Raw genomic sequence first — 14526 nt, 5'->3', positions numbered from 1 at the left:
ATGAATGAGAAGTACATATGAATGATATGAAATGATTACAAGATACATAATATGAAATGATTAAAGGTACATAATGAACGATGAGTACTTATGAATGATAAGTACATAATAAGACACTAAAAATTATGGAACATGAATGAATGAGTGATGTATCTTTATGGTATTATGTACCTTTAATCATTTCATATCATTCATATGTACTTCTCATTCATTATGTATCCTTTAATCATGTATTTACACACTTCTTATGTACTACATACTAACCATCTCACTATTTGCCTCTACCTTGTTAATTACTAAGGCCCCATTCACACGTCCGTGTCAGTTTTTACTGTCAGGAAATCCTGATCAGGACACATCCTTCTATTTACATTCTACATATATTTACAAACATCAACTCACTGTATGGACCCGTTCTACTTAGGCCACACATGCACACGACCGCAGCCGACTCCACTGCACTCCAACACATCAGCAGCCGGTCTCCTGCATGCTCCGTACAGCCGCAGCAGCTCTTAGTGGTCATGCTTAACTCCGCCCACTCTTAACTACGCGACCGCTATATGGAGATCCCACAGCCCGTTCATGTCGCTCCGATACCTACAGTGACCACTCTCCAGCCGCACACACCGCTCCTTTGCTTACAGCGGCGGCCGATCATGAATAAGCTACAGCTCCCCTGTACCCCGCCGGCTATACAGCATGTATCACCACCTTCACCCTCACGTTTATTGATTAATAATTATGTTTATACAATGAATTTTATCTGCATGTCTGTAATGGTAATGAAGACAAAAATAAATCTTAAACTGCACATCGATGTTATTTTGGAATGTACAACAACTTCTACAACTGCCCCCTAAAAGAGATCACAATACTAATTAACAACTACCAGCCAACAAGTTGTCGGACCTACACAGGATATCCATATTTTACTGGATCTATCATTGTTATTACTGTATACTCCCTTCATCCCCCATCTCTCCATTCTGTCTGGACACGTATCCCCACTAAGATGTTGACTAAGGTTTATGTATGATGCGATAGCCTTCACAAAGACAACTTACCAAACCTGATATATACTATGGAGAGACTTTGCAGCAGGTGATACCCTGCAGTACCTTCGCTAGTGATCAACAGATGCTTTTCTGTAGCTGTTTTATTTATGTGGACTGTTAACCAACTGTTATAAAAAAAAGGTTAACCTGTTTACTCCGTTTCATCTATTCGTTACATTAATGTAAGAAAGAAAAAAAAAATTATGTAATTGCACTTTTATTAAAAAATAAAAAAACAGATTTGAAAAAAAAAAATTAAAAAATAATAATTATGTTTATACAATGAATTTTATCCGCATGTCTTTTACCTATGTGCAACACACAGCAAGGAAATAGCATTCACAGAAAACTAGACTGAACTGGGAAAAGGTGAATATTATTCACCTGGTTTGGAGCAGACGTAGCGATGCGCCAAAATATGTGACTTTATAACAAACTGAGCAGTTAATAAATTGAGCTAAAAAAAAAATTCTGGCGCACTTTTGATCTAATTAACAATAAAAAAATCTAATTCTAAAAGTCAAATCTAATTTGGATAGTCTTGTCTAAAAAAAAGCTTCATATTAGATTTATTTTGAGCGCAAACTAGATATATTAGACTAAAAACAGGCGCAATTAGTTTGATAAATGTCCCCCATAGCCTATCTCTCAACATAAATTAAACTGTGATAAATTCAGCCACCCAAATAAAAAAAATAAACCACACCATACATCCACAGAATGCCAAGTGCTTCATTTGGTATACACATTAGTCAAGTGATAACATGGCAAAGGCAATGAACAGCTGGTAATGCTACACAGTAACAGGATTGTGTTGCCCAAGCAATGAAAATATAAATACAGATTGAAATCGTTTTTCTATTACAAAAACAAAGAAATAAAAAAAAACTTTGTACATTTTTTTAAAGGAAGTGCACTCCTGAAATACTTTAACTTGACTGGCATGGGAGAAGACAAAAAAAAATTAAAATTCTTTCCTCATTGACCCTTGACAGAAGCATGAAAAATGCTGCTCTGTACAAAGCTATTACCATTGGGCTGGCACAGCATGTGGCAGTTTTGTGCCCATTGTAAGGCACCATCTTGATGAGACTTGCTGGTCATATTATTCCAACATGGAATGCAGAGGAATGACAAACTTGCAGCCAAAGGGTGAATGATAGCTGATTCCAACCTCTCTGAAAACCTTTTGGGGAATGCCAATGTCACACAGATAAACTCTCCCAGCCTGTTCCCCTAATGCTAATGGGAGACCCAGTTCTAGAGACCATTTGGCACGGATACCCTGTTCTTGGTCTGTCACTGGAGGGTCAATGCTAAGAACCGGTGCCCGATTCTGATTGGCCCAGTCCACAGCTGCTCTGTACCAGGGCTGATCTCGAAGGAAGGCATTTTCATGGCAGTCCAGACAATTAATAACCAGGTCTACAGGGCAATCGGGAAGATCTGGGAAAAAAACAGAATAGTCAGATGTACTATAGCAAAAAAAAAAAGCCATAACATGATAAACAATTTCAGTGAAACACCACATTTCATTTCAAAACGTCAAATTTGCTGTAGACGTTACAGGATTCCAAAATAGGCAAAAAGGTGGAATTCCGTGGCTGAGCTCTCCGCCACGGAATCCCGCCGTGCACAGTGTCCCGCAGTATCTCTATGGGAAGGCGCGTGTCTCAGCTTCCTCCCCTCGCCGCTCAAAGAATTGACATGTCAATTTTGCACAATGTGAACTGGGCCAAAGACTGGAAGGTTTCACTGTCACGTACTGTAGCTACTGTGTTCAACTATTTATTTATATTAATTTAACAGCAGCAAATCTGCAGCCAATATAGTACATGAAGCATGCACATAATTAGAAATAGTGTATTGTATTGCAATCCCCAGAAAAGACACAAGATGGCAGTACTACACTGAATGGAACATAATACTTGTTCACTTCCCAGTGGTGCACTGTGCTACTGTTGTAGGCATAGTCTAAATAGTAACTGAAAGTAACATTAATTTGTATAAAATAAACTTATACAAACATGAGTACTGATTCAGGAGGGAGCTGAACTAGTGTTACAAACTACAGAATAGTGTAAATTACCTTTTTTCACTTTTATAAGCTCTGGTTTCCATCTTGCAAAGTTAGAACAATGGGGAGGGGCGTTCTGACTGCTGGGCCCATGGGGGGTTTACTAACCACTTTTCCCCAGCTTGGATGAGTCCTGTCCTGACAACCCCTTTAATGTTACATGTAAAGTTTCCCTACGAAGTTAGGTGAGAATATCAAACCATGTCAACCTATATTACAGAAAACCTGCTTGCTTTGGGTGTTTTAGAAACATTTAACCATACTGTATTGAACTTGATAAAAAGTTCTTCTTGGGACTAAACCTTGGTAATGTGTCATAAAGAAGTTCAACATACATTGAGCAATCACTGCATTATAGTGTGTTTAAACAGAAATTTATCTGACAGTTTATTGAAGCCAAAGCCAGGGAACAGATCATGGAGACTGAGATTTCTCCTTTCAGATCCATTCCTGGCTTTGGCTTAAAAAATTTGTCAGATAAATCTCTGTAAACGCTACAATAGGGAACACCTAGTCAACACTGGGCTGGCTGATCACAACTTTCAGACAAGTGGCCAGCATCCTCCATATTCAACCACCCAAGCCTGGTGCTGCAGCAGCTCCAGTAGCTGGTGCACATTTTTCAGGGGAGTGGTGGCAGATCTCACAACCAAAGCCAGATGATGAAGAGCATTGTCCTGTTTAAAGATGTTCTAAAGATATGGGTGCAGATAGTCTGCTGACAGGTCCGCACTCAATAAATTCACCATTTAAGGATTATGGTATGAACACCAGCAGTTTTAGGGCATGACAGAAATATGCTCCCCAGACCATGAACCCCAATGGTGCAACCACGGGATACAGCTTCATGCTGTTTATGCCAGTTGTGCTCCCAGCCATCTGTGTCGGAAAATGGGACTTTAGACAACCTTCTGTCATGAGTTCAAAACATACTTATGTTGTCCCTTGGATCATGCGAGACTTTGTCTGTAATGATGTGAGACACCATGGATACCCTTACCAGATACACAAATGGCTGTTGTGGAAATGTGTCTAACTTGCCTGCTGCTGTGTGATCTTCTGTTGCACGTCCATAGTTTATCCAATCTTGGTACACTCTCAATACCATGATTCAGCAAGCCACTAAGTGTGACTGAATACTGGCACCTCACTTCTGGGACCCAACAGTCTGTGGTCAAAGACGCTCAAATCACCACAATTACCCATGACTGTCAAATGCTGCCTTCTGCTGAGCAGAGGAGAGTTTTGTACATTATCTGAGAGCCAATTGTGATGTGGCTACCATGTGGTATTGCATAACTAGTCACTACATATGAGACTCCAGCTATTCTTTATGCAGTGACTGTTCAAAGTATAGACCCACTAAACTAAGCAACTGCCGGTCAGGTGAGAAGTTATTTTTGAAGCCTTGATGGTGTGTTCACGCAATGCTTCCAGGAGATTTCATGATAAAAAGTGCAGCTCATAGCTTTAAAAGAGAATCAATCAGCACAATTGTGCCCATATGTTTCCCAGCAGCACAGTATATATCTACCATGCAGCTCCCGAGGCTACCAGCTGCATCTGCAGCAGTATCTTTACATCGGGGGAAAAAGACATTTTATTCCTGTGCGTGAGGCCGGGAGAGGGGCGGCAACTAGTCATCTGGGCAGTGAGCCACCGAGTTCCCTGCCTGTCATCCCAATTGACAGGCAGAGAGACCCATTAGTGGCCTCTGTGCCTGTCAATCATCCCCCACAAAGCACATTGACTAGTCACAGGCGGCTCCCCACCCAGATGACTAGTTGCCACCCCTCTCCTGTCATAGTGCGGGGGAATCAAACTTTTTCCCCGATTTTCCCTACTGCTGCAGATGTATCAGCACAATCCCTTTAATAGTGCAAGGGCAGATTTAGCTATGAGCACATTAATAGAGTTTGCCACACAGTGGTTGAATGTAATAATAAATGCTGGGAATTACCAGGAAATCTAAGGGTCCATTTACACAGAAAGATTATCTGACATATTATCTGCCAAAGATTTGAAGCCAAAGCCAGGAAAGGATTTGAAAAGAGGAGAAATCTCAGGCTTTCCTTTATGACCTGTTCCCTGTTTATAGTTTGTTCCTGGCTTTGGCTTCAAATCTTTGGCAGATAATCTTTCTGTGTAAATGGACCCTAAAATTGGTGTAATTAGGAGTTTAATAAATTTTAAAAAGTAGTATGGGTAAGAACAGCATACCAGTGAAGACATTGGTCATTAAGAGAAGGATGTTAAATAATTGAACGTTTCTGACAAGCACGGTTTAGGATCCGACCTCATAATTTAGGTGAAGCACTGACCTTTTACATTTGACACCTGTTTGCCCTCGGTTTGACAAAACAGATTTAGCTCATTGGTAACCGGCTCCAACATCTTCACAAAATTTGGTAGGAAGAGGATAATATCTACATCATGATTGGCCAAGTGCCGACCACAGCTTATTCCCTGAGCCCCTTTGATGTGCGGTCCACATAGAAAGGCAACGGTTGGACGCTGGTGAACGTTTTTGGGATTAAGCCTACAAAAATATATTAAAAACAAATTAAACAAATAAACATACTAAAACATTAACAGTTCTTGTGTAATGTAGGATAAAGTAATATGTCCTCACATATCAATACTGACCTGAGGAGTTTAAAGGGAACCAATCACGCCGAAATTGCCCCCATTGATAAGGAAGCGTGCTGGTACATCAGCCAGCACGCTTCCCAAACATCCCCCTGTCCCCTCCGTCCCCTCTTTTGTTAGCCCGTAATCTTACTTTTGTGATGTCCCGCGCCGTATGCTAATCAGCCCTAAGTAGTCCGGGTGGGCTGAACTAGTCAAGGTGGGCTGTACTAGTCACGGGCCTGGGCGCTGTAATCACGCCCAGAGGGGCGTGATTCAAAGACCTTCGCTCCACCGACGTCATCTCTGGCCCGCGTTCACGTCGGCGGCGCGCCGCGTCTTTCGCATGCCGCGCATGCGCAGTACGGCGGGAGAAGACGCTGACGTACTGTGCGTGCGCGGCGTGCGGAAGACGTCGGCGTTGGAACGCAAGCGCCGCTAACGTCTTCCGCACGCCGCGCACGCGCAGTACGTCAGCGTCTTCTCCCGCCGTACTGCGCATGCGCGGCATGCGAAAGACGCGGCGCGCCGCCGACGTGAACGCGGGCCAGAGATGACGTCGGTGGAGCGAAGGTCTTTGAATCACGCCCCTCTGGGCGTGATTACAGCGCCCAGGCCCGTGACTAGTACAGCCCACCTTGACTAGTTCAGCCCACCCGGACTACTTAGGGCTGATTAGCATACGGCGCGGGACATCGCAAAAGTAAGATTACGGGCTAACAAAAGAGGGGACAGAGGGGACAGGGGGATGTTTGGGAAGCGTGCTGGCTGATGTACCAGCACGCTTCCTTATCAATGGGGGCAATTTCGGCGTGATTGGTTCCCTTTAAGGCATCTCTGCCTGATGTTCAAGCATTTATTGAATGTAAGCACAGTGGCATACAGTGACTTTTTGGCTGATTTACGCCACGCTTACCACTTTAGAGCCAGAGCACAATGAAAAAGGAATGTGGCCATGATTCACGCTAGTGGCATGATGTAGACCTACAACAGCTTTGTGTGCATCGCATTTAATATTAATAAATCTGCTGAAATCTTCCACAACTGTGATAGATACACAATACAATGTTTATTAGCTGAACGTCCTGGCTTCATGAAGCATACCACAAATAAAGAAAGTCGCCATGACCTCTATCCACAGAATGAACAAAGTGTCCTGACTGATGAGGTAATGATTGCCACCTACCATGGGGCTTCACATGAAACACAACTCCATATCATAAATGTCAGGAAAATGTTTGTTTTCTTCAGACCATCTTTAGGTGTTTCATTAACAAATCAAAAGTTCAAATCAAAGCAGCATCATCTACTTGGCCAATGGCAGTGCTGGTTTTCATTGAGCTTTGCTATAGGAAAATCCAATTTTATTCAACAGATTTCTTCTTTCTTAGAAGTCTGTCACAAACATTGATTCCTGTATCCACCAATTGGTTTTTCCTATTCTAACAGTCTGACTTTAACAGTTTTCCTTTTATAATCTCCTCATTTTGTATATATTTGCATCACATTTCCCCCCAATGATATTTTCTGGTGCCATTGGTTAGCTGCTTTTCGAGATTTCTCTATTATTAAGCCACACATATGCACACACTCATATATTAAAGCAAGTAAAAGGCAGTGCAATTAGGCTCAAAATAATTTGCCATTATATAATTACTTTTGTTAATACAATGTAGTACAGAGCAAAACAAAAAAGGTCAGTCTCTCAGACACTACTATACAACGTCCGCAGTTAACTACACAACAGTAAAGAAGAGAGTTTGCATAGCATTTTATTAGTAAAGTGATCTAAAGATTACATTATGAGGCAGTAAACAAGCATTAAATCCCAGGAGATGTCGGTGTGTTTCATGCAGCAGTAATGATATCCGGTTTATTCACACTCTGAAGACCATCCCACACCTAGTAATTTATTTGTGCTTGTTTATACACACGCAAGGCTTGCTTAGCACGACTCTGCTGAATTGGTGTGTACTCTGAAGCCCTAAGCAGAACTGGTATTACCAGAGTGGTGTGAGAGCAGGAAGAGAGGAGGGCAGAAGATCTGCATCGCGTGTGAGAAGAACATTCCAGGCAGACTTGTATCACTTTAACAGTGGGAAAGAGAGGCCTGGCTGTATAACTGGCTTCATTCCTCTCCTTATCTCGCACGCTTGGTGGCCCAGTTCCCAGTTTTTAAGACTAGACATTGGTTTGGCAACTCTAACATTGATACCGTTGGAGACTGAAAGTTTTGTGGTCAAGACCTTTCTGTGTTTGTTTCTGTGGTCAAGACCTTTCAGTATGTACTGCATAAATGAAAACTAGCAGATTTGCCATTAATACTGAAACTGGGTTATACCCTATGCTAGCCATTGCATTGGACTATGTAAAAAAATGTTTGGTGTTATACTACATTCGCGAAGATCATCCTAGAAATAGTGTTCATTAATTTGCTTCTCTGAGGACATCTCCAGTGTTTTCGTCCTCACATGCTGGTTATCAGCAATGTCCTTGTGTGCAGTTTGGTTCAGAGGCTCAGGGGATTATAGTTTGAATTTTATCTTATAGACTCAATGGGGGAGATTTATCAAACTGGTGTAAAGTAGAACTGGCTCGGTTGCCCCTAGCAACCAATCAGATTCCACCTCCATTTCCTCACAGAGTCTTCAGAAATTGAAATATTGAATCTGATTGGTTGCTAGGGGCAACTGAGCCAGTTCTACTTTACACCAGTTTGATAAATCTCCCCCAATATTTTCTAGATCTGGTCAGGGTATACATCCACCGAGGTTTACAGAATAAAGGAAAGCAGATTTGTAGTGACTTTACAAGGTAAGGCTATGTTCATACATAGTAAGAGACCAGTCGGGCCACGGAAAGGCAGGTCTCAGAAAAGATCATCCCGGCTGTTACTGCAGTATCAGCCGGATGATCTTTGCAGCCGCAGAGTTTCGATGCGGGTGCATCAGTGCGCGCCCGCATCAGAACTCCCCACTGCACACTATGGAGCAAGCGCCCGGAGCCGCTCGCTCCACAGTGTGCACTGACAGGGTTTTCTGCGGGTGCTATTCAGTGAATAGCGGGCACAGAAAATTGACATGTCGGTTTTCTACGGCGCCGCAAGAGATCCTGGCCGGAGCGTATACTGTGTGTATACGCTCCGGCCGGGATCCTATAGAAGACAAGGAAACGTGTCTTTCCGTAAAAAGTATGGCTGTTGTTACAGATTGCAAAAATGGCCATACTTTTACAAAAAGATACGTTGTGTGAACATAGCCTAAGACTGATTGTAAGGCATGGTTGTATCTTTTTAAATACATTGTTATTGGCCACACAAAAGATGCAAATCAGCCCTTTTACACTGGCCAAATATTGGGTAAATGGTTAATGGTTGTTACTAGAAATGTTCATTATTGATATTCAGCCAGTGTAAAAGGGCCTTTAGTAGTGTTAAGGAAAACTGCAAAATTTCAGGATTATTTTATAATACACATAGTAAAACAGAAAATTAGAAATAACCGCCAAAAATGCTTAAAAAATGTTTAACATAAAAAGGTGATTTAAACAATAGGTCATTTTCTAAAACATGATATTGTAAAACCCTCCCATATTCTGTGTGCGGTTTCCCGCACCATCCACAGTATTAGATGCTGCATATTTAATACATACCTGTATAAAAACTTGTCTGTCTTCTTTCTGCTCTAAAATCGCATTATTTCATAGGGGACATTGTCATCTAAGAGGGGCTTCACAGCAGTTGGGCCTCCTCTCCACCCATGAAATGAAGTGATTTGAGAGCACAAAGAAGAAACAGACAAGTGTTGTACATGTATACATCGAATGTGCAGCATCTAAGCTTCTAGATGGTGCAGAGAACTGCACATAGAGCAACAATAATTTAATTTTGTCTTAGACAACAAAGCGCAAAAGGTGTCATTTTAGTAGTTTTTCTTAATTCAGCCCCCACATTCATACAATTGGCTCACCTGTTGGGTCCACCAAGTAGTGTCAGCGCCATTTGACTGGCACAAATTCCTGCCATTTCCAACCGTTTCTCAACTGACAGACCATGCTTCTCTGCCACACTTAGGAGCTTCTTGTGCAAGCTATAGGAGATGCTGGGTACAACCAGACCTGAATCTGTTAAAAAAAAGTTTAAAGGTGTTACTAAAGCATAAAAAAATGATGTTTTTTCCATCATTATTGGATCAGCTGGAGCTTGCTGCCTACCAGCAACCCCAACAACAAACTTTCTAAAAGGTGCCGTCTGGTGTTTGTGCGATTGTTGCAGCTTCTTCAATGTTTACAGGTGCGGAGGAGCTAAGCTGTGCAGAGTTGAATGGGACAACGCTGCAGTGTCCTGCACCACTGCTACTAGAAATAGTATGGCAATTTAAAGTACAAACACATAAACATCAAAGAGGCTGTCCTGATCACACAAATGCCTCAGACCCTTCAAAGGAGTTAAGGGGGGGGGGGGGGGGGGGGGGGTTGGACCAATCCTGAGGTAGTATAACTGGCAGCCCCGTGCCCAAAGGTCGGGCCTAGCTTGTGTATGCATTAGGCTGGCACAACCTCTCTGTCCCTCCTCCCCACCCTCCTAATCATTAGTAATGCCCCAGGCAGATTGTCTCCTATTCCCCACCTGTGGCAGCCCGGCACATAGGCTGGATCGTTAAGCATCTGTGCAATGTTCAGCATGGAAAAAATGTTCCAGTGGCATTTCTAATGATGAAGAGGGTGGGGAGGAGGGACGGAGGGGTGGTGAAATGTTAGGGCACAGATACTCCCCTTGGGCACGGGGCTGCAAGTTTAAAAGTTGTTTTTAAGGACAACATCTGCATCACCTGCTGAATGGACCACAGGACAAATCTTGGATTAAAAGCAGCTATCTGATGGTACAAGTGGTTTGGGGGGGGGGTCAGATTGTGGGTACAGAGTCGCTTTAAAAAACTGAACTTCAACTTAACCTCTTTCTGGCTGCAATATTTAAATTAAGTATATAAAGTAAAAGGGCAAAGGGTAGAGTTCAAGAGAGCCAGAATTATGATAAGATATGACAATAGCAGACCATTACTTCATGTTTTTCCTCTCAAATTTCAGAATTGCGTGCAACACTTTTGTATGCAACACTTAAGTATGGGTGCCACCCATGTCACATGGGAGCAAAGTCTGTTCTAATCACAGCTGCCAGGCTTTCGTGCAGTAGGAATTGGCACAAGAACCAAGGCATGCAGCCAAACCTCTCACCTCGGATTGAGGCAGCTGGCCACTTTTGGCACAAGTAGATCTCCTTGTCACGTTATGTTCATGGGTTTGACCATCAGCCAAAGCTTGCCCTTTTGCCCTGTGCCCTTTTGTACCTGCACTCTTTAGTAATTAACAAAGATGGAAGAGGGCACAGAAAACACAAAATGTAAAAAGGGACTGCCATTAGAATACAATGTATATGTGCTGAAACTCTATTTAAAGAGATTCTCCCAACTACAGCTAGATAGGAGTAAAGATGGTAATTTACTGTCCCACTACTGGCTAACAGTCACTCACTGTAAGGATATACATGCAGAAAAGTGGGTAAGATTTCCCAAACCTCAAACACAGGCTGCAGAAAAATATGCATTAAATCTGTGTAGAAATTGACCCATGGTGTGGATTATAAATCTGTAGCATGTTGGACACACAGATTTGTTATCTATTTGCCCCTATTAGAATTAGGAGAAAGGTTAAAATCAACAGTAAATGCGCAAGGGCAGAAAAACCCACAACTGAAGGATTGAAATACATCGTTTTATAAAATATACGAGCATATTTATTACAGACCTTAAATCTGCAGCATTTCCACAGCATGTGGCTATACCCTAACCCACAATTGGTCCAGGCGCTAAAGCACTTAAGAGCCCTCTGTACTATCCCCCCACAACCAACATAGCTTAGGGGACTAGTGCTTGCAAAAAGCCCAAGCCATCTTCTCTATTTGATCGAAGATGATCTTTTTAAAATGTCAATTTTCATTGTTTTCCACTTTGCCTTTAAAAAGCCAACACTTTAACTCTTCTATTTAAAGAGCTTATTGTTTTCAGGACCAACTGTACAGAGAACTAAATAATATTTGTGAGTGCCATTTTTCTTCTCTTTCAGATTTCACTAATAATGGTCACCATACACCTTTAATACCTGAAGGCCAAATGATCGTTCGGCCATCAGTTATCTCTCCCATTCAGCCCCATCCACCAAAACGTTTGTCATGGTTAAGATCAGGTTGTGGTTTATATCTCCAGAACAAAGGGGTTGGTGAGCGATTTTCCATCACATGAAGGCTAGGCTTAAGGTGTGTGTGACTAAAAGGTAGTGTAAAATCAGACTGGGGGGGGGGGGGGGGGGGGGGGGGGGGGGGGTGATTGTGGTATAAGGGGGGGTGACTTTTACACTCCCATGAGCCTAGCATGTTACTTTTGCTGGCCAAGAATCCCAGAATCGCCTTATGTGCACAATCTTTAAATTCTACATATATAGAAATCTGACCAAATATTGACTTCCTTGACACGGTAAATGAATGAAAAAGGGATAATGAGTTGTCAGACAGGTTACTCCAGCTGCACCTGTTTTTCTCTGCTGTTCTATAGTCACACGAAACATACTGTCCATTCACACAAGTGTTCATTCATCCACTATGTTTCTTAGCCTAGTCAAACCCCTAGGTTAACCCATTTGCGACAAGGCAGCTTCAGTAGATAGTAAAGTATATGCTTGATCTATTAGTAGTTCTTTCTATTTAAAAAATAGAGGAAGGGAAATGTATCAGGGAAAGCTATCAGTCATATTCAACACAAAACATTTTTTAAGCAGAATAATATAGGCCTTCTATTGTGGACCCTGGTTGCCCTAGACAACGTTGACTTTTTTTGCTTGAGAAAATAATTTCCATCCCTCACAAATAAATTCAAATAAAGTTAAAAAAAATAATATAAATCTGAACAGGGTGAAAATTATATAATGGTACAGCAACAATAACTTATTGAGGTGCACTTTAATATGTCCCAATACAGACTTTAAAGCATAAAGCGACCATATTATAAACAAAGACGCACACTCATGTATCCAAAAAGATGAAAAATAGTCTTTATTGTATATACTAACAGCACACACATAAAAACACATATACTGTGACCAATGTTGGTCCACAAATGAAAGTGTAGGTACCCACAATCACTAAGACCACACCATAATAATAATTTTTATTTAGGTATATAGTGCAAACAGATTCCACAGCGCTTAATAATTTACACCAGGAAAATAGGTAAGAGAAATAGCTCACAGAATACAATAACCAGAATTACAAGGAAAGTATATGAAATACTTATCCAACCTATCCTCAAAAGAGATGACAACAAGGGATAAAGCAGACAATGTAATGGTGCGTTTACATAGGCAGATTTATCTGACAGATTTTGTAAGCCAAAGCCAGGTACAGAGCATAAACAGGGAATGGGTCATATAGGAAAGACTGAGATTTCTTCTCTTTTCAAATCCATTTGTGGCTTTGGCTTCCAAAATCTGACAGATAAATCTGCCTGTGTAAACGCACCATTAGACAAATGAATTAGTGCAAACTCAGCCTGGTGTGCCAACCCATACATACACCAGGCTGAGTTTGAATTAGAGAGATAATCGTACGTGTATACGCTGCGAACGATCAAACGACGAACGAGAAATCGTTCATTTTGATCTTACAACATGTTCTAAAATAGTCGTTCGCAAAAAATTCGCAGGTCGTTCCGTGTAAACAGTCATTCGCCGATTTAACCAATGTGTGAGATAGGCTTAAACGATCGCAAAACTAATTTCCATACGATATATCGTACCGTCTAAACGCTGATCGTAATGAAAAAAAAAAAAATTGTTACTCAGACATCGTTAATCGTACGATCGGACCAATTATCTAGTGTGTAAATGCAGCATAACATTGTCTGCTTTAGGCCCCGTTCCCACTGAGCAAAGGTAGCGGAATTCCGCGACGGGCCTCCCGCTCATAATGGGAGTCTATGGGAGGCGCGCGCTGCTGCTCTGTACGCGCTGAAGAATGAACATGTTCATTCTTCAGCACGGACAGGGCAGGAGCGCGCGCCTCCCATAGACTCCCATTATGAGAGGGAGGCTAACGGCATTCCGCAGTGGACAATTCCGCTACTTTTGTGAACGTAGCCTAAGTATTAAAATTGATAGTCTCCACAGCAGTTTTACCTGTTAGATGGAAATCCTCACCAATCTGTAGTGAAGCCCATGCTGCCTGGTTTTCAGTCATGCTCTGACCACAATGACTGTCTATAAATTTATTAGAAACTTTACACAAGCAAGTTCATTTTTGTTAATAAGGCTTTAACGCTCTCTAACTTTTGGATCACAGAGATGCTGGATACAGGGACATTTATCACACAGTTTTCAGAATATACTATAGGGGAAAATGAACAAACATGATTTTACCATGCAGGTCAGCGCATCTAAACCTCCACTAAAAAGTCACATGGTTTTCTTTTGCAATGCAGTAAACCCTCCTTTATATTATACCTTAAGGTTTACAACTATGATTTCTGATAGCAAACAAAATATATGTGATGCAAGTACACTTAATAACAGATGCCTGTGTTCCTAACACCTTGCGTGCCATACAACACTATCCTGCTGGCATGCTCACATTATAACAGGAAAGTAACCTCCAGGAACTGGCAAGCAGAGTATTTAACTCTTTTACTTTAGCTAAGGTGAACCATTCCGTCGCACACA

At 41.8% G+C, this 14526-nt stretch overlaps 1 protein-coding gene across 5 annotated transcripts in view; it reads right to left on the bottom strand.

The window, feature by feature from the left end:
• Window positions 1-1540: 1540 nt before the first annotated feature.
• The window catches only part of EDC3 (enhancer of mRNA decapping 3), a 60358-nt gene continuing 47372 nt past the window's right edge, over window positions 1541-14526 (bottom strand). For 2 of the 5 annotated variants that reach the window (XM_069956438.1, XM_069956439.1), the window contains 3 exons: window positions 9732-9885; window positions 5457-5674; window positions 1541-2504 (listed from right to left, as the gene is read on the bottom strand). In XM_069956438.1, the coding sequence (XP_069812539.1) occupies window positions 2164-2504; window positions 5457-5674; window positions 9732-9885 (713 nt within the window). In that variant the 3' untranslated portion in view covers window positions 1541-2163. The remainder of the gene's footprint in view (window positions 2505-5456; window positions 5675-9731; window positions 9886-14526) is intronic. The other 3 variants (XM_069956435.1, XM_069956436.1, XM_069956437.1) reach the window with 2 other exon arrangements.

This window comes from Dendropsophus ebraccatus, chromosome 1 (genome assembly GCF_027789765.1).
Source record: "Dendropsophus ebraccatus isolate aDenEbr1 chromosome 1, aDenEbr1.pat, whole genome shotgun sequence".
NCBI classification, from domain to species: Eukaryota; Metazoa; Chordata; class Amphibia; order Anura; family Hylidae; genus Dendropsophus; species Dendropsophus ebraccatus.
Note: the sequence above shows the minus strand (reverse complement) of the source record. Positions and strands in the feature narration are given on the sequence as shown.